This window comes from Mugil cephalus, chromosome 11 (assembly GCF_022458985.1).
Source record: "Mugil cephalus isolate CIBA_MC_2020 chromosome 11, CIBA_Mcephalus_1.1, whole genome shotgun sequence".
NCBI lineage: Eukaryota > Metazoa > Chordata > Actinopteri > Mugiliformes > Mugilidae > Mugil > Mugil cephalus.
Window position 1 is genome coordinate 16,968,095 of NC_061780.1, and position 26,327 is coordinate 16,994,421.

Consider the following 26,327-nt stretch of genomic DNA (forward strand, 5'->3'; position numbering starts at 1 on the left):
GCAGCAACTCATGTGGTTGTAGATGAGATGATCAGTTTTTTGGTTTATGATCAGGGTCTAAAGTCTAAATAGTCAAATGATGTGAGGAGACGTGCACCCTCAGTGCTAGCTGTGCTAGTAATCAAACTATGATCAGTCGTGTGTGGAAGTTTGCAGGTTTTCTCTGTCATGTTATTTCAACAACACGTCAGACAAAGATCCCTTCAATGTCAGTGGTGTGATAATAAATCCATCAAGTTTACGTGAAGTTGAGTTGACGTTATGTAAAAGATGAACATGACAATCTGGACTTGTTCCACTTCCCTTTCAATCTGCCGACCAGGACTCTATGATCTCATCTGTAGGGTTCGTGACATATGATCACCTTGGTACAACTTCCCTCATGTAGATTTGTGGACTGCCTCTGACATTTGACCACATAGACGTACTCTCCTGTATTTCATGTGTGACTGGAGGCAGCTTGAACCGTGGTCTAATTCTGGACGGGCCTGGGCTGCAGCTCAACACTTCTAAAATAAAACATTTGAGGTAATAAATGATTCTAAACTGATTAGCGTAGCTATTAATCCGCTCCTAAGACTATTATACGTGAGCTTATATCCGGTTCTACTCAGAACCAAATGTTGGGATCTGTGGCAATAAATGGAAAACCCACTGAGTGGAGGTTTGGCAGCGTTTCTGCTGCAGCTTTGCTTGCATTGTGCAGACTATGATTACCACTGGAACCACAGTCTTTTCCGCTGACCTGTTGCTCAAACCGTTCGAACACTTGCAGTAGCAAACGAAATCCAGAGCTTTTTCACCACCGTGAGGATTAGCGTGCCATGTTTAAGGTCCTGTAATACCTCGGTCCTCCGCCCATTCGAAAGGACCGGCTCTCCCGTGTGCGAAGCAGCTGCAGCTTCTAGGATGTGACAACAGTACAAAGAGCTTCAGGCGGACTGTTGCCTAAAGAGTGTTTATACAAGATAAGGTCGAGAGAGACGTCGTAGGAAGACTCCAGCTGGGTTTGTCACTGGCTCGGGGAGAGAGGGTGAGACACAGAGAGCCAGTGTGGGGCGGTCCATGTGGTTACCGTCACTGGCATGTCAGGCATGACGGACCAGTTTGGCTCGGGTCTCTTCCTCCCTCCCTCTTTTCCTCCCTCCCTCCCTCTTTTCGCCTCTTCACACCCGGTGTTGTCCTCTAAAACTTGTAGCCCTCTCTCTCTCTCTCTATCTCTCTTGTTCTTCCCGTTTCTCTCCCCTCCCAAAACTCTTTCTCTCCCCCCCGTCCCGTCCCGTCTGTGTTATTTCTCGCGACCTTGCCCTCTCCTGGATCAGTGGAAAATGTGATTGGAGGGCAGCGGAGTTGGTGGTTGTCCGGCTTCAGGCACCATGAGTGAGTATCCTGGTGTTCTCAGTCAGGATTACCGACCGGTGCGGCTAACATCTGGATAGAGTTTGACTCGTTGTGCCTCTCTGTTTGTTTTTTTTTTTTCAGTTGGTTTCTTGTCATTTTCGGCCGGTACAGTTAATGTAGCCTCAGAGAACCGTATTTAACTGTCTGAAAAGTCAACTTTACAACTGTGCTGTAACGGATTCATGTTTGAAAGGTTAAAAAGTTGCAGTGTGCGCGCTGGCGAAAGGTCAACTAACTTGGCTCTTTAACTATCAGCTGGCCATAAGTAGAATTACTGCACTGTGCTGTTTAAGAGGAAGCCGCCATGTTGAAGTTCAGCAGCGTTGGCTCTGCTCTTTGATGCGTTCTTGCACATACATTCATTGTTTGTTTTTGGCAACATACGTCGCAAAGTCGTATCCAAGGCGATTCCACCATCTGACACCAGTAGCATGTGTTGCTGGTTTGAGTCCAGCTCACATGCTCCTCTATTACCTAATTTAGGCTCCTAGCGTAGAGACACTACACTTAGTACTGTGTCTACAATTTGTGCTTTTGTGGTTCACTTGGTAGAAGGACACTTCTTGACTTTGGACGTGTCCTTTACTTTTACAAAACTCTGTGTCGCGCACACACATTTATTGTTGTGTTTATTGCGTGTGTCACAGTGATCTATTCTTACACTTGAATTTGAACTTGACCTCCTCTGGGGGATTCTCGCTTCCACTAATGTTTGCATGTCCTTGCAGCGCGTGTTCTTTATTATCCCAGTTAATATTTACATTCGAATATTGGATTTGAACGTCTCTTGGCCATGAATCGACCAGTTGTTAGATGCCGACAATGTTAAACCTATGTAATACTACGTATTGTCTTAAAGGAAAACACAAAAGAAAGTCAAACATTCAATTTTTTCTTACTTTTTTTCTGCTCTTTTTCCAGCTCATTCAGTAGCAGACTCTCCATTTCAGAATCATTAAAATAAATCTAAAAACTGGTCATGTTTGTTTAACCCAACACAATAGCTGTGAGCAGCTTTTATTATGTCCACTGACCTTTTTGTGGGTTCAAAAGCACGGGACGGTTTTTGTGCCGGGCTATTAATATCGCCAATCATTCAGTGCTCGTTCCAACAGCTGAAGTGCATTGCTCTTATTATACAGAAGGGGAAATATTGTGATATTGAATAGCGACACCCTTCCAAGCATTTAGATTTGCTCAAGTATTATAGGTTTGTGCTCCTAAATTATAAAAAGATCATATACAGTATTGCTGCTGTACCCTTTCCTTTGTGTAACAAATCAGATATTTACTCAATAGCAATAACGTTTTCCAAGAAACATATTAATCCAAGTAAGTAAATAAGTAAAATCCAATTAATATGTCCCTTTTTCCACTGGTTGGAATTCGCTACTTACTTCTTTGTTGAAACTCGGCCAGCTGTGTTTTCTGTTGCCGAATGACTCCCCAGCACAGGCAGTCATTCAGTCTGGATTAGCAAACCATAAGAGACAGCATTGTTAGGAGTCATAGACATACAGACACTGGGGCAGCAGAACGGAGGAAACAAAGGACTTTATTTTTACTGCGTGTTAAGTCTCATCCTACGTCTAACTCTGTCCACCCCTAGACCATCCCTGCTCTACGAGAAAAGTGACTAAAACCTGAATTCTCTGCGTGAGCCGAGAAAATGTGCTCCAAACAGACGGCCCTTTTAACAGCAGACCAAAGTGGTGCAAACACAGAGGCACATAGCTGAAAGCTTAGGTAATGCTTTTTAGTTTTGCATCGCTCTAAAGTGAAAGAGGACTCTGTTTGGAATAGTGGTTTGCTGGTGACTTTAAGAAAACACAGAGAGTTTATACCAAAGATGTAAATGGCTGCAGGTCTTTTAAAATATTTATGATGGAAAAACATTGCTTATTCCCTGATGTTGTACTTTTATATTAATTATGAATTTATTTATGAAAGTCCTGCAAAGAGTCTCTAGTTGTTGACAGTGTATCGTGTATCAATTATCTACACTAGAGGTTTTCAGTACTGACTTACTACCATGTTTTTATTATCCACAAAAAAAGCTAAATCAAAGGCATCTGGACTTGTGGAGCTTTCTTATAGATACACCATGACCTGAATGAATTTTCACAGACGCCTGTGTCAAATGGGTGAGGAATGCATTACTGTAAAAGATAAGGTAGTGGCATAAGAGCAGAGCAGGGGAGTTATATTGTTCAATCATAACACATTTGATTTAATTTAAGTGAGGATGCAAATGGGCACAAATGAACCTGAACTTAGTTTTAGCCACTTCCTGAATGAGCCACTAGAGGGCGTCATACACCTTCAGATCCAACAGACTGCAGAGTGTCCTGAACTGATTTTTTTCTTTCCATGAAACATGCTGGCCTTTATTTACAAGAGCACAAAACAGTAAAACTGGGCAGCTTGTTTTTTATGTCCACTGTCTTTATGCAACCTGTGGTGACTCTTCTAAAGAAGAGAACAGTGACTGTACAGTATCTGTCTCTGTCCTTGTGCAGATGTGTGCAACAGTACAGATCTGCCAGAGCTTGAGATTATCAGCTTATTGGAGGAGCAACTGCCGGTCTACAAGCTGAGGGCCGACACCATCTTCGGCTACGACCAAGATGACTGGCTGCACACACCGCTCGTGGACCCTGACGCTGCCCTTGACCTGACTACTGAACAGATAGAGGAGACCCTCAAATACTTCTGTAAGTTGATCCATAAAAGAAACAAGAGAACAAGAGGTTGTGGGAGCAACGGTTGGTCAGGGTGCCCAAAACAAACAGACCTAATGTGTGTGTGTATGTGTGTGTGTGTGTGTGTGTGTGTCTGCGCTGGTTAATGTTTTGCCTTCTCTTGGATTCTGCATCCACGTTATATTTATGCACGTGTCTGCTCGTGCCTCATGAAGCTGCCCCGTGGCTGTCGTCTGTGCCAGCTGTAAACCAGTCAAACACAAACACCCACACACTAACAGACAGTTAAAATCAAATAAACATTCTGAGAAAAACGTGCAAATGCAGCACGCAGCAAGCCCAGGGAACGTAAAGTGTTCTGTTTTTCCCCTATCAATAATTCAGGTTTTAGTCATGTCTACTTGAGTAGTGACTCAGGGTAAAAAGTGTTTCTAAAAGTAGATCATTCGTCTTGTAAATAGGTGCGGCTGAGACGTGAAACTTCACCTCCTCTGCCTGGTGTTGTCTGGGTCACATTGGCCTCGACATTCAGCACAGACGGACAAAAACAAGGTCGCGTTACATACAAGAACCATTTTGTGATAATCTGCAAGATTGTTTTTGTGGTATATCATATTTTACCCAGTTACCCTCAGGCGCTGTGATATATGAGCGGCCATATGTCGCGTTGGTTTCATCACAAAGCTCAGCTTCTCTGGAGTCTGATGTTCTCTTGTAAAATGAGGACGCTAACCATCATAAAAAGCCACATAGGTGATTCTGTTTAGGTATTTATTTAAGCAACAAATGGTCCAGTCGCACATTTTAAGGAAGTCCCATGTCGTGATGACATCACACTTGTTGGTCTTTCTAAATAAAGGAGATGGGTCACTGTATATGAGTAACGTAATAATCAAACAATGTACAGATATGTACTGTATGTATTGTGTCATGTGACATATAGCTTCAACAATTTGATGATGTTGATAACGTACATGCTTCGCAATGTTAACGTATGTCCCCAGTTGTGCAGATTCCTGCACCAGGAAAAAAAAAAAAACCCGAGTTGAAAAGTGAAAGAATTCACTAAACAGGGACCCAGTGAGTTGAACACTTCCTCCTCTATTGTACTTCAGACAAGAAGTCAACAAAGCCTCTCTCAAACAGACATGCTTTCCGGTGCTTTTAGCCATAAGCACTTTGTTTCTGCTCATATGGACTCATCAAACAATACAACGTAGATTTCCATTATTGATATGTTCTCAGTGGATAGAAGCAGACTTTAGCTGATAAATAATACAAGCGCATTTCAGACGTTCTCCTCAGGTCATAGAAATCAAACCTTACTATACACTGTCTTTGCTAATTACCAACATCATATAGTAAACAACATGTTTGCTACAGGGATAAACGGTGAACAAATCTTAGCTTTTGTGGTAAATTAAGTAAAAGTTGTTTTTATTCATATTAATCTTAAAATATGTCCTAATTATGTTTGAATAAATGTTTAAAATTGAATAGGTGAAGTTTATTATTCACTGGTTGACTGATGAATTCATCAATCTCTCTAAAAAATGTAATCAAGAAGATTAATTAAGGGAAATGATCCATAGATTATAGAAAAAATAATCATTATTTGCGGCCCTACACACACATATATATATCTAAATAGTGATAAAGCCTGTATCCTCATGCAGAAACACATAGTGAGCTGTAACTGCATCTGTACGAGTGGCCTGATGCAACCTCACTGTGTTACACAAGACATGTGACCTCTGGCTCAGTAGCATCAAACAGAGGCCAAGTCACTTCATCAGCTGTAGCTTGTTTTGCCTCAAAAACCCTCCTTTTAGTTAAGCATCGGTCAGCCTGTTAGCTTGGTTTCTACGAACGCAAAGATGTATATATATAAATGTCATATTTAAAGTGTGCTTCCAGTGTAGTGGACAGCGTACGCCACATATGCTTCGTCACTCCTCGCATATCGTGACTAATCCTCGAACGCCCATTGTGTTCATTCATTTTTGGGTGAGCCACGTCACCTTCGCCAGCACTACACTGCTTTCCTGCAAACGGCTCCTACACGCTGGAGTCTGAGCCTGTTGCTATAGAAACCACACAGAAGGGCAAAGTAGAGGAGAGGAGGGGAGGGGGGTGAATGCTGACAAGCGAATGTGGGCGGGAGTGAGCCGGCGGTGGCTCGCCCTCTCATTGGCCGTCGACCCCCTCTCATCCCACCCCCGTCCCACGATGTCATCATTATCATCACTTCTGCTGCAAAACCCGTGACTGCTGCTGCTGCTGCTGCTGCTGCTGCCGCCTGCTCTCTCACTGCATGTACCTCTGTGAATATCGAGTCATTGTTACGAGATGCGGCGCCCCATGTGTGAAGCTGGGACTGTCATTGAGCGAGGGATGTTACAAAAGGGAAGGTTATAGTGTGACCGCAAGAAGACAAAACTGGCAAGAGGACAGAAGCTATATATGGACGTTTGCTGAAGCTCTGGAGTGACAGAAGGAAAGAAGACAAAATAACAGAAGATGGCAAATTTGCAGAAATGGTAAATATTTAATGATTGACAAAAAAAAACAACACACACACAATTCAATTGAGTGACTTTTTTTTTTTTTTTAAATCCTTCTGACAACTGATGACGTAAGTAATGGGATGGGATGACATGCACAAATGGCACCAGCAGGACAACAAACGGAGCGTGACACACTGAGAGGCTGCTGTAATTAAACGTGCAACACAACGGACGTATGATGAGAAAAGACAGACTCTTAATGATGACCGTGTCCACACTGGTGACCACAAAGCACGCTGGGCTAGCGGAGCTGGGTGCTGACCGGCCGACCAACGGACTGAGTAATTAGACTCCCAACGACAGCTGTTTGTCTCTGACCATGCCGGCAAGTTGGACCGGCTACAGATTCTGCTACAGCTAAGAATGCTGGGACATTGGACACGATACAGCTGTCTGTCAGAGCAGTGAGGATGAAGAGACGAGGTCAGACCAGAGGCCAGAGGTTTGTCAAGGCAGACTACTACGAACTGGACTGGTACTATGAGGAGTGCACAGATGGTAAGGCGGTACTACCATATAGTTTTACAGTTTGTGGCTGTAGAAGAGTCCAACTACTGTAGGCGATCATAGCAGTCGCCATGATCTATATTGGATAGATGAAGTGGGTTTACGAGTAAATACTGCTACTACTACCTGGGTAATGACATGCATACAGCAGGGAAGACTTTACTTAAACTGGCTGTATCCAAACAAGAAAAAAATCTGACTATACATTAAATAAGTAGAAAGCATTTCCTTGAAAATTAGTTTTCGCATTTAAGAAACTCTATGAGCAATAAATAACAAATAAAATGACAAATAACAATATGTAGCTCACAAATGATCAAACTCCATTCTTTTTAGTAAATCATGAAAGGAATCCTCTTAAAGGGGACATTTTTCTTCTGGATTTACTCCCAACAAACAAAGTGAATGTGACCTTGTGGTTTGGCACCACAGAAATATAAAAATAACAGGGAAGCTGATACGGAAAGGGACAAAGACGGCAGCAGCAGTAACGCAGGCTGCTGGATGCAGTGGGTGTTGTAACAGGTGCCGTGTAGCAGCTGAGTCAGGGTTGGTATCTAAAATAGATCCAAGGAGTAGTTGTGCATCTTGAGTGTGGGAACATGGACTGTGGTTCCTCTTGTCGTTTCTGGATACGTGTGCTAAGGCTAGTCACCTGATCACATCACATACCAGAGAATAACTGTTACAGAGTGATAATTATGGTGATATCCCGGGAAGAAGAATGTATAGTAATGGAAGAAAACGAGTTTTTCATAAAATATCTTGTGAACTTTTAGAAGCTTGACATGTACTGTATTGGCATCCAGAAAAGGAACCCACTTATAGGAAATATTATAATTATGGATAAAAAATAAAAAGCTCTTGAAAGCTGTAAAATGGCCCTTTAACTGTGGATTTTGGTGCAACGAGTGAGTTTATGTAACGAGCTCGGTTGAAAGCTGGTGCTGTTATTGTTCTGTCTTCAATGTGTAACCTGTGTGGGTAATTAATCTACAGATTGATCCACTGGCAGGGCATGTGGAGGACTGATGGGCTGATGGTGCCTGATCATGTGACAGGTGTGACTAACAGCAGGTTATAGCAGTGGTTGATTTATTAACAGCTTTTTCAGAACTGCCTCCAGCTCTTCTTCTATCGCCTCTACATACACGGTGTTTCCTCTTCTTTATAAAAAGCTGCTTACCTTCACACTAGTCAATATTTGCTTTCCTTTTAGCTGAAAACTATTGGTGAATTGTTTTGTAAAATTTAATTTGAGGGTTCGCTAGAAATGAGTGATCAATTAGTTTCTATATGCGCTGCATTACGTATGTGTGTCAGAGATGCTCTGTTAAAAACTCTTACATAACAGCGTGAGGCAGCTCAGCACCTTCTCAATGTGAGCTGCACAGCTTAAATGTCTGCAATATTATGCAGCTGTGGCAGCCAGCCCAGATCCAGCCGTTGGGGATTTGATATTTTAAGAGCAAATGTTGCCCATCTGGATGCTGACAATAGATCTGATCTGGGCTTGATGCTCAAATGAGAAGGAACGCACTGGTTCTTTGATGAATCTTCCTGTGCAGTGTGGAGACAGAAATAGAAAGCAACCGGTTTTATTCTGAGAAATACATGGGGAGGGTTGAGGAAGTAGGTTGGCTTATATTTAGCCCAATAATTTGCATGCTGCTTCAAGCCACTTTTTGTTGATTGAAGCCTGCCAGATATTATTTGGGAGGCTTCAAAAGGAATGGCTCAACGGACAGAGGAGGAGGAGGAGGAGGAGGACAGCCAGGACAGAGGGCTGGGACTGATAAATGGGGCTGACCTATTCTTGTAATAGGAATGTGATGGAAAAGTTTGCCGTATTTACGTTTGCTTTTCAACTCATCAAAGAAAGTTTAAGTTGATTATGGAAGTTTTTGCCCTTAGATCTTACCCTTTTTTGTACTTTAATGTCTAAGCAACTTAACATTTAATCCTTTTAAAGCCAATTTAGTGATTATCTTGAAAAGGTATATTAGTATCTTTACAGAAAATATCAAGAGAAAAACTGCAAGTTTGGGGGAAAAAAAAGTGGGTTCACGAGAGTGAAAATGGGACGTCTAGTGGAGCGTGAAGAGTGGATGTGACCAGAAAGGCGATGTGAGAGGAAGAATACTGCCCTGAATCACTGAGAGGCGCTTGTCCAGACCTCCTTTGTTGCCTGCAGGCAGCATTTGTGCGACCATTGAGTGGAGTTACTCAAGCATTCAGGACAGTACTAAGCTGGCATCAGTTTTCCACAGAAATTACAGTAATTATGAGTTTTGGGCAGTGGCTAATGAGGCGAACATGGGCTTCTTTGAAGTGCCCCATAATTATTTATGAAGAATCTGGGTCTACAGCTTAGACTGACATAGGACATTAACATAGAGCTGACCTACAGTTGTAACTGGTTATATTCATTTGTCAGGTTTCCATTATGCTTTGAAAGTTGAATCACAATTTCTTTTTGAAGGAGAACTGGTGAAAACGTACTTAGACGAACACCTAAGATGCTTCATCTGTGAATTTTCTGACATTCTGTTGATGCTTAACCACTTCAATTGAATCAATTAAAGGATGTGATGAAGTTACAACTTGGTGCCCTCCGGTGGTGTTCAAACTTTGTAATTGTACACTTCCACAGATGTTGACAGTTTTTTATACTTTAATATGAGAGAAATTGCCTCATCCTTTCATTATATCTTTACATGTTTAAGTCGTTAGCCGCTAATTAGCTTGTTAGGTAGTTCTACTTGTAAACATTTGACTGTTCTCACGAGCTACAGACATTATTCATGATTTCCCATGCTGTAACCACACCATCGTGATACATTTTAAGGAAGCTTTTATGTTGATTTTCCAGAAATTCCTGTTGGACGTATCGGACACTCTGTTAGACTTGACGCAGTTCTGTCTTTGTGTCCGTTTCAACTTTGTGTTTTTGTCCCTCAATGCCCTTTGTAGGGATCTCTTTATTGTATACATGAATATCTCAACCTGTCAGTGTTCATAATGTTAAAATAAATATCTTGCAATTTTACAGATTTAGGAGTTTAATTGCTGGTGTTGTGAATTGAGCCTGTTGCTTCTGTACAAGGCAAAAGTATAATATTTTCTCTTATGATTATATTCTCATAAAGAGACAGAGAAGGAAACCCCCCCAGCCTTAAGTAATGTTTCTTTTTTTTTTTTATCTCATGAATCTAACTTGATAACGAAGGTTCACCTGTGTCTGGCCCCGCCCTGGAGACAGGTGATTGTCTGTTATTGTTTGCCACTGCCCCTTGTCACCATAGAGGTGGAACAGGACTGTACCAAGTTACGTTCAGGTTAGGGGAGTTTTTTTTTTTTCTTCTTTCCATTTTACTTGTCTCTCCTGGATCCATACAAAACTCTCTAAAAGAAAACTACTGAATGTGTCGATCAGTTGAGGATAAATACTTTTTTAATCTTAAGAAGCTGATGATCACTTCCTGTATAGACGTGTGAGTGAGTTTGTAGTTTACTCTGTGCCTGTGGAGAAGTAGAGGAGTCCATACACTGACCAGTCACAGAGGAGAGGAGGAGGAGTCAGGCTGCCTGGTCGTTCTCCCTGCGATGATAACACACCACTTTAGAAATTCATACAGCTGATACCAACTTGGCTGTCACGTACAATGGAGTGGGCAGAGAGAAATGTACCCTCTCTCTTATTCCTAACACACACGGTGTTAGGCGTGGTCATTCATGTCTGTGCGCACACAGATATCGATTCATAGATTTAAACACAATCAGGAAGCGGCCATGGCGTTGCTGCTGCCTTTGTGGTTCGCTCCTTCGCTCTAGTGCCAGACTGGAGGATGGCACTGTACGTGTCTGGCACTGAGGACGAGCTGGAATTCTCCAACCAGCCAGATGAGGACATAGAATATGTCTCTTTGCCGAGCCATGAAACCACGGAGCAGGATGGAGAAGGGGAAGAGGAGAACGAGGAATATGCCTGTTTTGATAGTTATGGAGGGTCCAAAAAAGAGGAGGAAGAGGATGAAGAAATGGATGTAGAGCAACAAGTTTTGTATGAAGGTAGCTGGTTCATCTTTTTAATCTGAGGCTCTTTCTTTGTCTTAGTTCATCAAGGGTTTTAGTGTGTTTTTACTTAGTTGCTATGAGGCGTTTCCTCTCATTCTGGAGGGGATTCATGGATACATGTGTAAGCTTCTCCGTAGGGATGTGCTTTTACTCCCTGATGCTTGTCATTTAGTTTTGTGTATTCGGTCTCCACACAGCATGGGTCATCTACATGCTGGGCTGATATGGTCAAATGCACTATTAGGTCTTTATCTCAGCTGTCAGTACCCTGTTTTAGATGTGTTAAAACGTTATGTGGACATCTTATCATTTAGATGGTTAACTGTTAATCATTTACGACCGGCCATAATTATTTTTGGTCCATGAACAATAGTTTGTGAGAGAACTGTGCACGTGTACTAAAATGTCCAGTATTGTAATGATAAAGCGAAACCAAACTGTTAAAGTGGAGATGTATTACAAAATATGAACGAATGGAGGAGACAATTCAGTAGAATACAAAAAAGAAACTTGTTCAGTCTCTTCGTGCGAATGTTTGGAGACTCAGCTGTTTTACAGTGGCCATTAAAATAGATGTAACGCCAGGTCCAATAAAGAAGTGTTACTCAATGATACAACTCTCCACAGGTTGCGTTGGGGGTAGAATAACAAGGCCTCGTCTCTGTACGTCTGTTTCCTTGGTGTTTGTTACCTTGAACTTGTGTGTTGTGTGTGTTGCCCAGTAGCAGCCGGGATCATTAGGCTCTTGTAACTTTAGTTAGTGAACAGCGAACAGACAGGAAAAACAGAATATATTTTCATGTGGATGTTTAACTACAATTCAAATCAGAAAAACATTCTGACATACTTGTTTTTATTATTTATTAAGGGGGCACGGCTAGTTTTGAACAATACACCTGTTGTAACTGAGGTAGTAAAATCTCCTTAGCTTTGTCATCTTGACACTAAATAAGAAGGAGACAGAGAGCGTCTTAAGTTACCTGCTCTTTGTGGAAAATGCTGAGAAAACATCCTGATCGCATTCCAGTATTAGCTTACGCCTCCTTTTACGTAAGCCGCCTCACAGCAGCTGCCTTCTCTAACCTTCGTGCTCAATGCTCATTTATGGCCAGAGTGAATTAATAAAGCAAATCAGCAGGCGGATCTATTTTGTCTGCAGGCGTATAAGCGTTTGTTATATGCCTTCGGTTGTTTGACCTGGGTGGTGAGTCGCCATGGAAATAAACCAGCATGTTCTTTGACAGAGGGCACACTCATACAGTGTGACAGGTAAACAGGCTGCACCTTGTCCTATCAGGTGTACAATCACATAATGGAGCAGATAGCCAATACATACAAGTGGGGCATTTGGTGTATGTGCGTGGTGATTGTCCTGCCGGGTTTGCTCCCACATTAACAGTCTGTGCTCTCATGTGTTCTTAATGTGTGTCTGTACATAACGGATGTTTACAGTCATCTGTGCAGCTTCACCCCTCAGCTTCAAATGATTAAACGCTCTGGACTGTGACTTGGGTTAGGTTTTAATCACGGTGGCCGTGTTAATGTTTGCTTGCACAAGGAGGAAACCTCCTGTTTTTGGTGATGTGCTGGTTTTTCTCCATTTGATAAAAATGCCTCATAGCATCAATTAGCATCAATTGTAACTTAAGTACAACACGGACTCTTTCTCTACAATCATCAGTAAGGTTAAAAGTTTACTCTGTTCAATACCATGTCTACAATATTGAATATATGAATGTGTTGCGGTGTTCAGCATTTGTTTAGCAAATGTGACCATGCTAACAGGCTAACATCATACATGGACATGAGGTTAGCATCGTTAGCTTGTGATGTGAGCTCAGTGTACCATCGTGACAGATCCATTATCTTGGCTGTAATCTGTAGTTTTGACTGCGTTTGGGTTGTTTAACTTATGAGGTGTTCCTAGAGGTGAAATGGTTTGAAACTAGCCCAACATGGAAACGTCAGGGAAAAGATTAATGATGAACACGTTGGTTTGTCCTTATTTAATCCACTGTCCCCGTGAAGCTGCTCGGTGTCGTACATGCTCATTGAACCTGCTTATTAAATAATTGATGATGGGAAATATCCTCAGCTAACACAAGGTCAGCTAAGGCTTTGAGTCTATGCACTGCCTGTGATGCACGGATGGATATGAAAATACGGTGTTTGCATTGGCCGGCTATTTTGCATCCTGTGAGGCCTGTGAGCCTGAGAGCTATTGTCTGTGTTCTTCGGCATCAAACTAAAAATAAAGTCTGTGGAAATTATTTTCGCAATGGCATTGATTCTATTATGAGTCGGAAAGGGTCAGATCTCATTATCCCTCCAGCTGATAGATGAGAATGTTAATCATTACACTGTTCAAAAGTAGATGAAATCTAATAAATCCCATAGGTCTTCATAGGTCTTAAGGAATAGCTTAATATTGAATGCAGAATAATAATGATAACATATAGAAGGTAGGGGTTCCTGTCTAATCTCTCCATCATTTTGGGGGTCATTTTGTCGGTCCCTGCAGTCTATAAAAAAGTATGAGTGAATGTTAAAGTCACATAAATCTCTCAAGAATGTCTCAAATAAACCAAGGATTGTTTAAATATTTAAGTCACACAGAGAGAGAAGCTTTTACCAAAACTACAGGATTTTAAGATGTCACAGTTTGTTAAAAAAAATCTGGGCGTGATCTTTTGATTGAGCTTAGTTTTATTCCGCATATCAAAAATATGACAAAGATGGGTTTTTACCATCTCAAGAAAATAGCCAGAGTCCGCCCGTTTCTCTCTCAGGCTAACACGGAGGTGCTGATGCATGCTTTTATCTCCTGTCGTCTGGATTATTGTAATGCTCTGCTCTCTGGTCTTCCCAAAAAGAGCACTTACAATTTACAACTTTTACAAAATTCAGCCGCTCATGTGCTGACGAGGACCAGAGGGCGAGAGCACATTACACCAGTTTTAAAATGGCTGCACTGGCGATTTTAAGGTTCTTTTAGTAGTTTTTAAATGTCTTAACGGTCTTGGGCCTTCTTATTTGTCTGACTTACTTTTACCGTATCAACCCTCACGGACCCTGAGGTCTTCAGGCACCGGCCTTTTAACAATACCACAAGTTAGATCTAGGACACATGGGGAGGTGGCATTCAGTTATTATGGCCCCCGACTGTAGAACAGCCTGTTGGAGAACCTCAGGGCCGCAGAGACCGTTCATACTTTTAAAAAGAGGCTCAACACTCATCTTTTTAATCAGGCTTTTTCATGATTTTAATTCCTATTATCTCTATTTCATCACATTGGATTTGTAGTTATCTTATTTGTGTTTTATGTGGCTTACTTTTAATGGTTCATTCACTTACTTTTATAACCAATTTTTATTGGTAATTGGAGTCTTTCAACTTTTTATGTATTACTTTATTTATTGACTTTATCTATCTTTTATTTGTTTATTTATTTTTTATCTTCTTGTTCCAATGTCTTACCACATTTTATTGTCTTATTGTTTTACTATTTTAGTCCTTCCCTCTGATCACTGAATCTACATTTAATAACTTATCACTGGGCAGGTACGAGTACAACACCCCTGTGTAGTTCTGGATCAATGTTAGAGGAGTTTTTTTCCCAGTAATAAAATATGAATCATGGTGCATGCCAATCATGCCAGGTACAACATGACTTCTGACACGTATCTGTGCTTGTGTTTATTCAAGGTGAGGTTAACTATTTAGCTGATTAAAACTAATGCACCCCACCCCTTTAATATCTATGAGGCTAGACATTGGAAACCTCTTTCTTTATAGTGCAATAAAGTAGGTCCATGCAGCCAACAACTTTAGTAAACACGTCACAAATAGATCAATGTTGGTGCTGAAATGATTAAAATGTCGACGTATGAGGCTTGGTTGATTAACCTGTTTTGTATTCAGCTCTAATATTGTGGTAATATCTTATTTTGTTTGACATATGTCTTAAAAACTATTAAATGTGATCGGCCTTGGACACGCTAAGGCAACCAGATTTTTATTTCCCCAGCTGATGTCCAGCCCTGTATTATATGCTGTTCGGTGGTTTTTATATGGATTACACAGATACAGACACGGTCATAAACTCCAAAAAATAAAAATAAAAAAAGTCATAATGCTGTTTAATGTGGTTTCATATTGTGATTAGTACACTGACGAGTCACAAATCTTCTATGGAGAATTTAAAGTCTCAAAGACAGTGTCTCTGTCTCTGCAGTGTTGTGTGCTGACAGAGTGGGCCAGATGACGAAGACCTACAGTGACATTGACGCTGTCACTCGATTGCTGGAAGAGGTAAGATAACAGAACATAATATGCAAAGTAGAATAAACGTAACGGACTAGAGCAAATACGGACGGTGAGGCACTTGTGTGTTTATGTGGTTATGTAATAGTCCACATACAGGTTGTTGTATCAGGGTCGAAGCCGAGCAGGTTTTATATAACCACATCACAAAAATGATTTCCGTATATTCAAATCTAACTGATACAGTTTCTCAGTCACCAGTAGAATGTGAAGCAAGAGAAGAGCTTCTATAAACACAACAGTGTCTCTGACAAACGAACCATGAAATTCAACAATCGGGCAACTACTCTGTTGTCTAAACAACACAGGAGACGCCTTACCCTCGGTACAAAGGTGACCTCCGTTGGCATAAACAGAGGCCTTACAGTACTTTCGCACAACAATAAAACCACTGACGGGAGAAGTAGGCACCATGAACACTTTGTGACAAGTCAAAGTTCTGCTTAGAAAGTTTTGGACCTGGTATTCATATGTGTGGATGTTGCTTAGACATGTACAACCCACCAAGACCAGACCAGGCACCCCCACCCCATAGCAATGACTGACACAGACACACACACAAAAACAGCTTAGGAACAACTAAGATAAATTAAAAAAAGAAAAGAACCTGGCCCCTAAATTCCATTGTTCCCAAATTGATCAAGTATCTGTGGGATCCACTGGAACAAGCCTGATCCACAGAGACCCCTCCCCCCCTGCCCATAGGACCCAAAGACCCCCACTAACAACATTCTGCTGCCAAATACCACAGGACTTGTGACTTGGAACCGAAGTCGGATTTCCTACCCAGAAAGTCGTAGAATCCTCACATGTCCCAGAGTTGAGTTACCAAGATGGCCGCCCGCATGTAAACAGTAGCTAGAAGCTCCTGTAATGTTCCGTTTCCTAGCACTTCGGATTATGTTTTGTTCCATTAAATCGGTCGTACAGACAGTAGTTATTGAAATACATAAGCTGAAATGCTGTTACAGAGTAATTTAAGTTTTTCATGTGTTATTTTGGAACTACAAGCCTATGTCGCACTAACAACGGCTAAAAACAACCGCCTGGTAAAACCAAAACAGTGTGAAACACCATCGTGGCAAACTGTGATTAATAGTGTATTTATTTCTATATATATTTTTTTAGAAGTTTCTGTCTCTTGCAGTCTTGTAAATTTCATCACTGTAAATAATTCTAGTAAAAAATTCTGTTCCTTTTGCAATTTGTGTAGCTTAAATAGCCTAAATTTAGTTTGCATTATAGCAATAATATCAAAAATTTAAAAAAAAAAAAAAGTTTTCTGGGCTGGACTTGTAGAGTTTCTTGAAGATGTCTCATCTGAGTAGCTTCTTCATTTCTTGAAGACTGGTGGGATGTTGGGGGTTTGAACGGGAACATCTGGGAGTGTTACCCTTCAGAAACCAGCGTGACTGGTGTCTGTTAACAACCAGATACTAACCTGATGTTGGGGGGAGACAGTTTCTTTAATCACTGGTGCTCTATCGACCTATTATCAGTCAGAGGCTCCAGTCTCAAGGTGTGAACAGGGATGAAACTTGTCTGGAACAAACGTTAAGACTGAATTGTAAATTAATGTCAGATTAGATCTCAGTCCACCTCCACTGTTCATATAAGGATTTTCTAATTTCACATAGATGATTTGAAATAAATAGAAAAAAATATCTATTCTATTACATTTCTCTGGTACCCAGTTAATTTAAAACGTTTGAGTATTATGTCTGTGAATGTTTTCAGTCATCCAGGTCATGATATATGGAAAAATATTAAACTAAGGAAGCTAGATGTATAGGACCTGATTTACATTCATTATACATGCTATTTAGTGCCCCTTATTTGGAATCTTAATAAATCAGACCCATAGAGTTTTTTGAAATATTTACCAAACCCATGACTATGTCTTAATAAATGATACCAGCAGGACTTGGTATCCCATCCCGCGAAAGCAAATAAGTGTATTTTCCTTCAGTGTTGTTTGGTGTCAAAACTGTGAAAACAAATATTTGCTAAACGCGACTTTGTCTTTCCACAGAAAGAGCGTGACTTGGAGTTAGCGGCTCGCATCGGACAGTCACTGTTGAAGAAAAACAAAGCGCTCAGCGAGAGGAACGAACTACTGGAGGAACAAGTAGAGCACATACGAGAGGAGGTACACAGCCGGGGTGTTGCTGTTATAATATTAGTAATAGTAATATTATGTTTTCTGTAACTATAACCCTGCTCGCACGGGATAAACGAACATGGTGTTTTACTCAAATTCATGATCTGTTCTTATGTCTCTGCTATTTCCAGCCTCACCCCACTTTGTGTCAGAGTCAGTTTTAATTACTTTGAAAATTATAATGGATGATAAAAATATAGTTTTGATACTATTTAACCCTCTGTAGAAATTACCAACAACCTGGTGGTATTTAAATCAGCTCCACCTTTGCAGATGAACACATTAATATTGATTTAATGGTTTCATCCGTCTGAACAGATCAATACTTTAACTCGACTAACATCTGCCCAAACTTTGAATTATAGCACATTGTTCATAATTCTTAAGTGACAACAGGGAGAAAAAAGCCGTGAATCAAACAAAAGACACGAAAAAGTAAAAGCTCACCCCTAAATCAGAGAGATGTCACTTCATCCTGGATTAGTATTATCAGAGGACCACTGTGTTATAAGAATAAGGTAATTTGCGGACATCACAGACATGGACGATTCGCACGGCTTTAAGATCAGAGACGACCTCTGTGATTGTTAGAAATTACCGGAGGTCTCCAGGCAAAACTAATCCCGTGCAAATGGGGCTTTAGTGTCAGTTTAAGTTCTGCAAAAGTCATCGTATGATCTGTGTTCAGCTCCTGTAACTGTCCTCTGTTTAAAGGCCTCCCACTCTTCCACTTATAGGTATCTCAGCTGCGTCACGACCTTTCCATGAAGGATGAGTTGCTACAGTTCTACACCAGCGCTGCAGAAGAAAGTGAAGGGGACTCTTCGTCCTGCACACCGTAAGTCTCCTCTCAGTCTCCTCGGCTTCCGTCTCGATCAAATAAAAATAGAGCCACATAACTAATAAACACATAACACTTCAGGCAGCTGAGGATAAAAATCGTTGTACTAGAAAATTCTTCATTGTTCCTCATCTTCCTTCCTCTAGGGTGCATCTCAGCGAATCCGGTGTGTCAACTCCAATGTTTTTCCCCCTGGACTGCCTGCAGAAGAAACTCAAAGATCTGGAGGAAGAAAACAAATCATTGCGATCTGAGGTAGACGCGCCTCTGCAAATATCAATCTAAAAATACCTTCATTGTTAAGTCTCTTGATGATTACACAGTGTGCCAATAAATCCATTAGGAACCTTAACACGCCCTTTTTTTTTCTTTGAGAAGTTAATTATTAAGATAGGAAAGTCAACGCTGTGTGGTATTGATTAGTCCTGTCTGTTTTCTCTTTTTTTTTTCTTTAAGGCAAATCATTTGGAGACGGAAACTATCTCATTTGAGGAGAAAGAGCAGCAGCTTGTCAATGACTGTGTCAAAGAACTACGTGAGTATTTGACCGACTGTGTTTCCTATCAGTGATTCAGTTCCTTCCTCCACCTCTTTTGGCAGCTTCCGGCTTCGTCTTTTGTTTTTTTTTATTCTGAACACCTGTTCTTGTTTCCCAGGTGATGCCAACCTGCAGGTTTCCTCTTTGGCTGAGGAGCTGGCCAGGAAGAGCGAAGACGCTTCCAGGCAGCAGGAGGAGATCACGCACCTCCTCTCTCAGATAGTAGACCTCCAGAAGAAGGCCAAGCTCGTATGAAACCTCTCACAGTTCAGTGTTAAGTGCTGAGTGTCTTTAGACACAGCGTGGCTCACACCTGCTCTCCCGTTTTGTCTTCGGTGATTACAGTTTGCTGTGGAGAATGAGGAGTTGACTCAGCATTTAGGTGCAGCCAAAGACGCCCAGCGGCAACTCACTGCTGAGGTAAGGCAATACATAACCTGCTAACTGTGGACTTATCGCTGTATTTTCTGCTGCGGTAGCTTCCACAGACAAATATTAATGGTGCAGGACAGACTGTTCAACAACTGCGAAGGAACACGTCCTTGCCCGTGTTTTATTCTTTGTGCCTTCTTCTCTCTGCTTTTAGCTGCAGGAGTTCCAAGACAAGTATGCAGAGTGTATGGAGATGCTCCATGAAGCTCAGGAGGAACTGAAGAACTTCAGAAATAAAACTCTACCGCTCAGCACACCGAGGCGTTTCCATTCCCTGGGTCTGTTTCCGATGGTGAGTGAAGTGGTCAAGATTCTTCTCGGTCCCTTTAATTCTATGTAGAGTATTTTGTTACATTATGGGCCATAAACTGCAGTTCCTCGAATGACCACTCGAGAATTGCTCCCAAAAACAGATGGCAACAGATGGAGCCATCACACTGAGCTTCCGATTGTTTTATGTGCGACGTCATGGAGGTTTTATGGTAGGAACGACTTATATTTCTTCCCCAGGACTCTCTGGCAGCGGAAATAGAGGGCACCATGAGGAAGGAACTCCAGATGGACGATCCAGACGTAGAGGAGCAGAGGTATATCCCGTTTTAAAACCATAAAATCAAAATCAATGAAATAGTCTCTTCATCCACTGGTTCTGTATTTACTTGGTCTTTTTTTTTTTTCTCCAGACTTCATCCAAAGCGGGTGTTCCAGACCGTGAAAAACCTCAACCTGATGCGCCAGCAGCGTTCCTCCGTAGCGCCCTCCCCTCTCAACATCCCGGGCTCCAATCAGACTTCATGCTTCACCTCAGGGCGCTCCAGCAGGGTGAGCACGCCTCGCTCCAACTCCATTTATGGTAGCGAGACGGGAAGTGGAATCATGCTGGACAACAGGACCAGCTGCATCCTGGAGACCTCCGATGACGGGTATGGGCCGTTTGACTTAACGAACTATTGTTTCGTTCTCACTGTAATTGATTAAGCATTTACATTCTTCAAGTAAACATGGGTAAACAGATGGGTAAACATGGATGTTTTTTTTATTTAATTACATTTAATGCCTTGAATCATTAATGGAGAAAATATTCTGCAGATTAATTGATTAGTTTAGTTTCTGTTCCTTCCTTTTTAAGGTACTTCCATTTCCACCTACGTGTTTAGATTATCTCACAGAGCAGAGAAGCGCCTGCTTTTTTAAGCCTCCGTTGAAAACTGTCGTCCTCTGTGTCTCCTTCTCCAGGTCAGAGGACTCTAACAAGCGCCCTCCTGGTACCCCTGGAACTCCAGGCAGCAGAGACCTGGAGGCAGCCCTACGGCGTCTCTCCCTCCGCCGCGACAACTACCTCTCAGAGAAACGCTTCTTCGAGGAGGAGCGGGAGAGAAAGATGGCTTATCTGGCCAAAGAGGAGGAAAAAGGAGGCGGAGGCCCAGGGACCCCGACAGAGAGCTTGCTGTCGATGTGCTCACATCCCTCCTTGGGAAGCGTCTGGTCGGGATACTCATTCACAGCCAGGTCCTACCTGCCGGAGAAGCTGCAGATTGTAAAGCCGCTAGAAGGTGATTATTCTTCTCAGAGCCACAAGTCCACTAATAATTCACCTAGTAAGAAAGAGAATCAAAATCTCAATGTTCAAAAATCCTTCCACAATGAAAATGAGACTTTAAAGAAACCTAATTTAAACCATACCCAAAATTCCAGAGACAGTCTCCTAAATACTCCCCAAAATTACACTCAAATGGATCAGACACAAAGCGAAGCCCCTCAGAACCAGCAACACACTCAGTATCTGATTTTCCACAACCGCACTCCGTCCAAAATCTTTCTGAGTGCCTCGCTGGATCGTAACAAGCTGCGGAGGAGCTCCAGTTTGTTGGAGCTGAGCGGTCTGTCGAGCTCACAGGCTCCTCTTAAAGCTTCGCTGGCTTTAACCACAGGTCTGCTGGAGGTGGTAGAACAACAGGAAGGTAGTTTAAACCTTCAGCACACCTTTTATTTCAGACATACACAGCCGCGCTGCTGGTTTGAGATATAGCATACTAGTAAGCACAGCTACTTTAAGTACACCTACTTAAAATGTATGATCCTTTGCACACATTCAGACTTTAAGAGATATACAGGCAATGCATTTTATTACTTTTATTTGTCATGTTTGTCGCAAGTACACCACAACATGTGAGCACTGCACAGTGCGAGTATGGTTTGTATTAAATGGCGCATGTTGGAAAAGTTTCTTAGGACTTGCTTTTTAAAAGGTGACATTTATAATTATTTTCCTACTGTATAGCTTGTGGGGGCAGATTGTTTTTATAAAGTAGTACGAGCTGAGAGTAATTTTCACATATTCTTATACTGTCAAGTTGGAAAAAAAGCAACAAAAGCCTTAAACCTATTAAAATTCTTCCACGAGGATGACTTATTCCTTATTTCCCATTGTATGGCTCCACCTAGTGTTCAGACCTTGTTATAACCACTGCATGGTGACACTGAAATTAGATTTCTAAACCGCATATGATTTGTAAAGGTCAGGCACAAAAATTAAGACATGACATGTAAAATCTGTTATTTTGTTCGTAATTAAGTTATTCATACATTTCTGGCTGCTGTCACATGCTTTCAACAGGTGGGTTTTTTCTGTCTCTATGGCTGCATTTGAGCCATTTGTACTCGCCATTATTTCACTCCGCTTTTGTTGCCCTTTCCTTTCTTCTTTTCAGTTTTGTCTTTGCACTTTATTTCATTATTCTACCTGTCTGTTATTCTCTGTTGATTACTTCCTGAATAAAATCGTACTAATTTTCTCACCTTCCTTTTCTCTTATTCTTTTCTAGTCAGTGTTATAGAATCGAGTTTTGCATCTCTCAACTTGTGTCATGAGAAAACATGAGAATGAGACTTGAAGCGAGACCAAGTATTTGTGCAACAAACACATCACCTACATTACCATCACATTTACTCTCACACAACGCATGTGTGAGGCTCTGTTTGTATGCCACTTACATGCTTTTGCATGACATTCATTGAACGGGAAAAAAAGGTGCAGTATGGAGATCTGTGTGTTGCATGATACCGCAGTAAAGAAGGTCATGGACGTTATCAGACACAGAGGTGGGAAGCTGATCTGAATCAGGTTGGTTGACGGTGTTAAGCCGAGTAAAGCAGCCCGGCTGTTCTGAGTCTTGGGATGAAAGGGTGCTTGTGATCAGCCCTCTGTGAATAAGCACATTTAGAAATCTAAGGTTGGATTATTATGAATCCTTTTGTCATAATGAGCATGAACTAATGGAAGTCACACCATGCAGATGCATTTGAAGGAGCCGACAGAGTAAAATTGGTTTGTTTGTTGTCCTCACAAAATTAGAAACATGGAAATGTTCACAAACACCACTCTATAAAGTAACAATTAAAAGTCATTATGGGAACATCTGAGCATCAGCTCTACTTGCTACGTAAACAGTAGGTCGGTAGTCATACAAAGTGCCTCAATAGCATAGGAGATGGGGAGGATTGAAGCAATGTACTCTCCATCTGAAAGCTGCTTCTCTAGCCACTAGTCCTCAGCACGCCTCATGAATTTGTATAACACAAGATTACCCTGTTGTTTGTTTCCTTTTCCCTCCAGGCTCCGCTACACTCCATGCGTGGCAGCAGTTGGCTCAGCCCCACATGGGCGCTATGCTCGATCATCGGCCTGGCGTGGTCACAAAGGGCTTCCGCACTCTGGCGCACGAGGAGCAGGAAGAGAGCTGGCCGCTGGACCAACCAGAGGAGGACGAGGCCTCATGTGACTCATTCACAGGCTCGCCAGGAGAGAGCTTCGTTCCCATGGATCTGCCTCGCTCTACCTCAACTCCCTCCGCCCGCTGCAGCAGGAACGGCGCCACGGGTGAAAACGGCCAGCCAGAAACACTGAATGGAGCTATATGCGGGGCCAGAGAGGCAGCTGAAGGAAAAGGTGGACATGTTTCAGGCATGACATTTCCTCTCTCCAGCCCTTCCGCTTCTTCTCCTCTCCCCTCTTCTTCGGAGATCAATGGACACGTGGACCTTAAAGAGCTCCAAGCCTTTCAGCCTGTGGACCACATGCCTGGTGAGGGAGCCTCTTAGGGGTCACAACACAGCATCCAACCTCAAAATCCTCATTTTTTTTGTAACCCCGGAGCATGGGGAAGGAGGAGTGGGTGGGAGGTTAAGGGACCGGGGAAGGCATTCTCAGGACATCTCACAATCCCAAAGTGACATCCCTTCCTGCATGATAACCCTCATGTGTACACACCTGCACACCCACCCGTCCCAGGAGCAGTCCTTGTTGTGGGCAGCCATCGAACCCCATCCAGACAGAGTACATGTTCTTTTTATTTTGATCTTCATAGTCTTCCTTTTCCGTTCAAACCTTCCTTCACCACCACACTTTGCTTCATTTCAGCCAATCACGCTTTTTTTTCTATCCCTCTGCAACAAGTCTTCTACAGCCACGAGTAAAACTGATTTGGCACTACGCCGTACTATCCATATTACATTCGTTTCACTTCTAAAATACCAGTGTAGCATTCAAACACACAGAGAAATGTCTTGGCCGAGGTTGAGTTAATGCTCTTTTCCATGTGTACGTGCTGTATCAGGTGTTATTAGTGCAGCTGCTCAGGTCACATGAACTCGTGACGTCTACACCCGGTTGACATTGGAGCTGGCTTTGGTGTAGGGTCACCTTCACGCGTAGACATGGTATTCTTCGTCAGTGCAAACGTTACTGTACTACTTTCCTCTAAACCAAGACAAGCCCATCAGAGGAAAAAAAACACAGCTGCTCTCAGCTAGTATGTTTATAAAAGTACAGTCGACTCAAGGTGATGTTTCAGTGGAGGTACTTATTCTCATTGGCTTAATATTTTAGCAGAAACATGTTTTTTAATTTTCTTATTCATCAACAAATCAACTTTAAATAGAAAGTTGTGCCAGATGCATTAGCATAACCGACGCAAAGAGTAGTTCGTTTTTGCTTTAAAAGGTATACATCATTTTTTATGAGTGGTATTTTTTTATTTAAATAAACTTAAATCTAAATTTAGCCGGTAGTTTCTGTATAATGGAGTCAGTATATGCTTCAAAAACTTGATTATTCTTTTTTTTAATTGGGGCTGGTGCTTTTGCTTGGGGCTAATTCTATGACCATGGCCTCTTTTCTTTTCCACTTTATTGACAGTACAGTGTTTTTGTTGAGTAGCTGTTTGTTAAATGACGTTTCTCTACTAACAGCCTTTCCTTTTTATTTTCCTTCCCTTGCTTCCCTTGCTTCCCTCCTCTAGTTCATTTCCCAGGGAAGTGTATGTCCCACACTAGCTCCACCTACACCTTCACCACCTGCAGGATCCTCCACCCCTCTGACCAGCTGACCTCCGTGTCCCCCAGGTAAAAGCACAACTTAAACATTATTGTGACAGATTCCTGTTGACTGACTATGCATTTTACTTTGTATAGTTGATATTTCAAAGTGTAGTGAATAACACTGAACACATGATGGCAGCCATTCATATTGCAGTCATTTTAACCAAACAGCACGTCAAAGAGACAATTTATGAGGAAAGAGCTAAAATAACATTAAAACTAAAATCTCTCAATAAAAAGCTCCTTCTCGTTTTCCCTCAAAAACACGTTTGGATCCCACAGGACCTGGCTCATCCTCTCCATGTCCCCGCTGTCTCATTGGCTTGACAGGTCATGTGATGAGGAAGAAGGAGTGGAGTTGTATCATATGGTGGTCATGGCTGAAGTAGAGCAGACCCATTGAGTGCACCTACTGTAGTGTACATGGGTGAGGAGATGCATGGGTTGTGCGTTCCTGAACTTATTAGGTGTGTGGTGTGTACACTGTCTTCTCAAAGTGATCGGACGGTGTCGTGTGAGCAGCTGTGTCACAGCACTGCATCTAATTTGCTTGTAATGTTCCCAACTAACAACCCAACGTCTCCAAGCTATGCTTCTGAGCCTCTGAGCATTATTGTACTTAACATTACACAAGGGAAATAATATAAACAGCAAGGTCAAGTTCTTGACTGGTAAGGTGTCGACAGTGTCGTCATTACACATTTAAGTGCACTACACACAATGCGAGGTAAACGATGGTCAGCATGGTGCATCCCATGCCACTCCTGCTCATCCTGTCGTTTATCAGGAGGTACTTTTTTTTAATGCTTTTCAGTTTGTTGATGACCTGAACCCCTGCTCTTTAAAAGACTGATATTTAGTAAATCACTGTGTCCTGTACAGTGCCCGATATCTACCGCAGAATCTCCTCTTCTCCCCAGATGCAGAGTAGCTCGCGGATCTCGTAGTCTTGCCAGTGCATGATCGGTTAAAAAAAGTGTGCATTATCGCTATACAAGCAGTATATAAACACAGTCGCATACGCATTCCACCATATTTCCTGAACATGACATAGGGCTATTATGCGCTGTGTAACAACATATTTCATTTGTTTGAAAAAATGGACAAATCTCTGCCCTTCAGAGGCGTTAAGTGGTAAGTTAGCAGGTAGATGCAGGGATGCCTGTTCACATTGAAGACGAGCTGAGACAATAAAATCCTGGGAGGGATTGCCGGATCATTTGACCCGGGTCGAAAACCTGTGCAATGTGAACGTTACTCAAGTGATCATATGTGGAAAAAAAAACAACCCTGGTCTCCAGAGATGTCAAAGACCAAGGACTGACCAAATATCTGACCAGTAAATGACCAATGGGAAATGTTTTAACACCAGACCACAGAACTATCTTGGAGGAGATG

At 42.0% G+C, this 26,327-nt stretch overlaps 1 protein-coding gene across 7 annotated transcripts in view; it reads left to right on the forward strand.

Moving 5' to 3' along the window:
• Positions 1-26,327, forward strand: part of trak1a (trafficking protein, kinesin binding 1a) — a 35,003-nt gene that overhangs the window by 4,135 nt on the left and 4,541 nt on the right. The window contains exons 1-16 of one of the 7 annotated variants that reach the window (XM_047598031.1): positions 1,207-1,380; positions 3,921-4,115; positions 15,490-15,566; positions 17,611-17,727; positions 18,477-18,577; positions 18,727-18,835; positions 19,037-19,115; positions 19,237-19,367; positions 19,464-19,538; positions 19,705-19,842; positions 20,061-20,137; positions 20,234-20,473; positions 20,787-21,103; positions 23,167-23,634; positions 24,851-24,953; positions 25,260-25,356. In XM_047598031.1, coding sequence (XP_047453987.1) covers positions 1,377-1,380; positions 3,921-4,115; positions 15,490-15,566; positions 17,611-17,727; positions 18,477-18,577; positions 18,727-18,835; positions 19,037-19,115; positions 19,237-19,367; positions 19,464-19,538; positions 19,705-19,842; positions 20,061-20,137; positions 20,234-20,473; positions 20,787-21,103; positions 23,167-23,634; positions 24,851-24,953; positions 25,260-25,332 — 2,304 coding nt within the window. In that variant the 5' untranslated portion in view covers positions 1,207-1,376 and the 3' untranslated portion in view covers positions 25,333-25,356. Of the gene's footprint in view, positions 1-1,206; positions 1,381-3,920; positions 4,116-6,332; positions 7,169-10,591; positions 11,249-15,489; positions 15,567-17,610; positions 17,728-18,476; positions 18,578-18,726; positions 18,836-19,036; positions 19,116-19,236; positions 19,368-19,463; positions 19,539-19,704; positions 19,843-20,060; positions 20,138-20,233; positions 20,474-20,786; positions 21,104-23,166; positions 23,635-24,850; positions 24,954-25,259; positions 25,357-26,327 lie in introns of those variants that run through there. The other 6 variants (XM_047598026.1, XM_047598028.1, XM_047598030.1 and 3 more) reach the window with 6 other exon arrangements.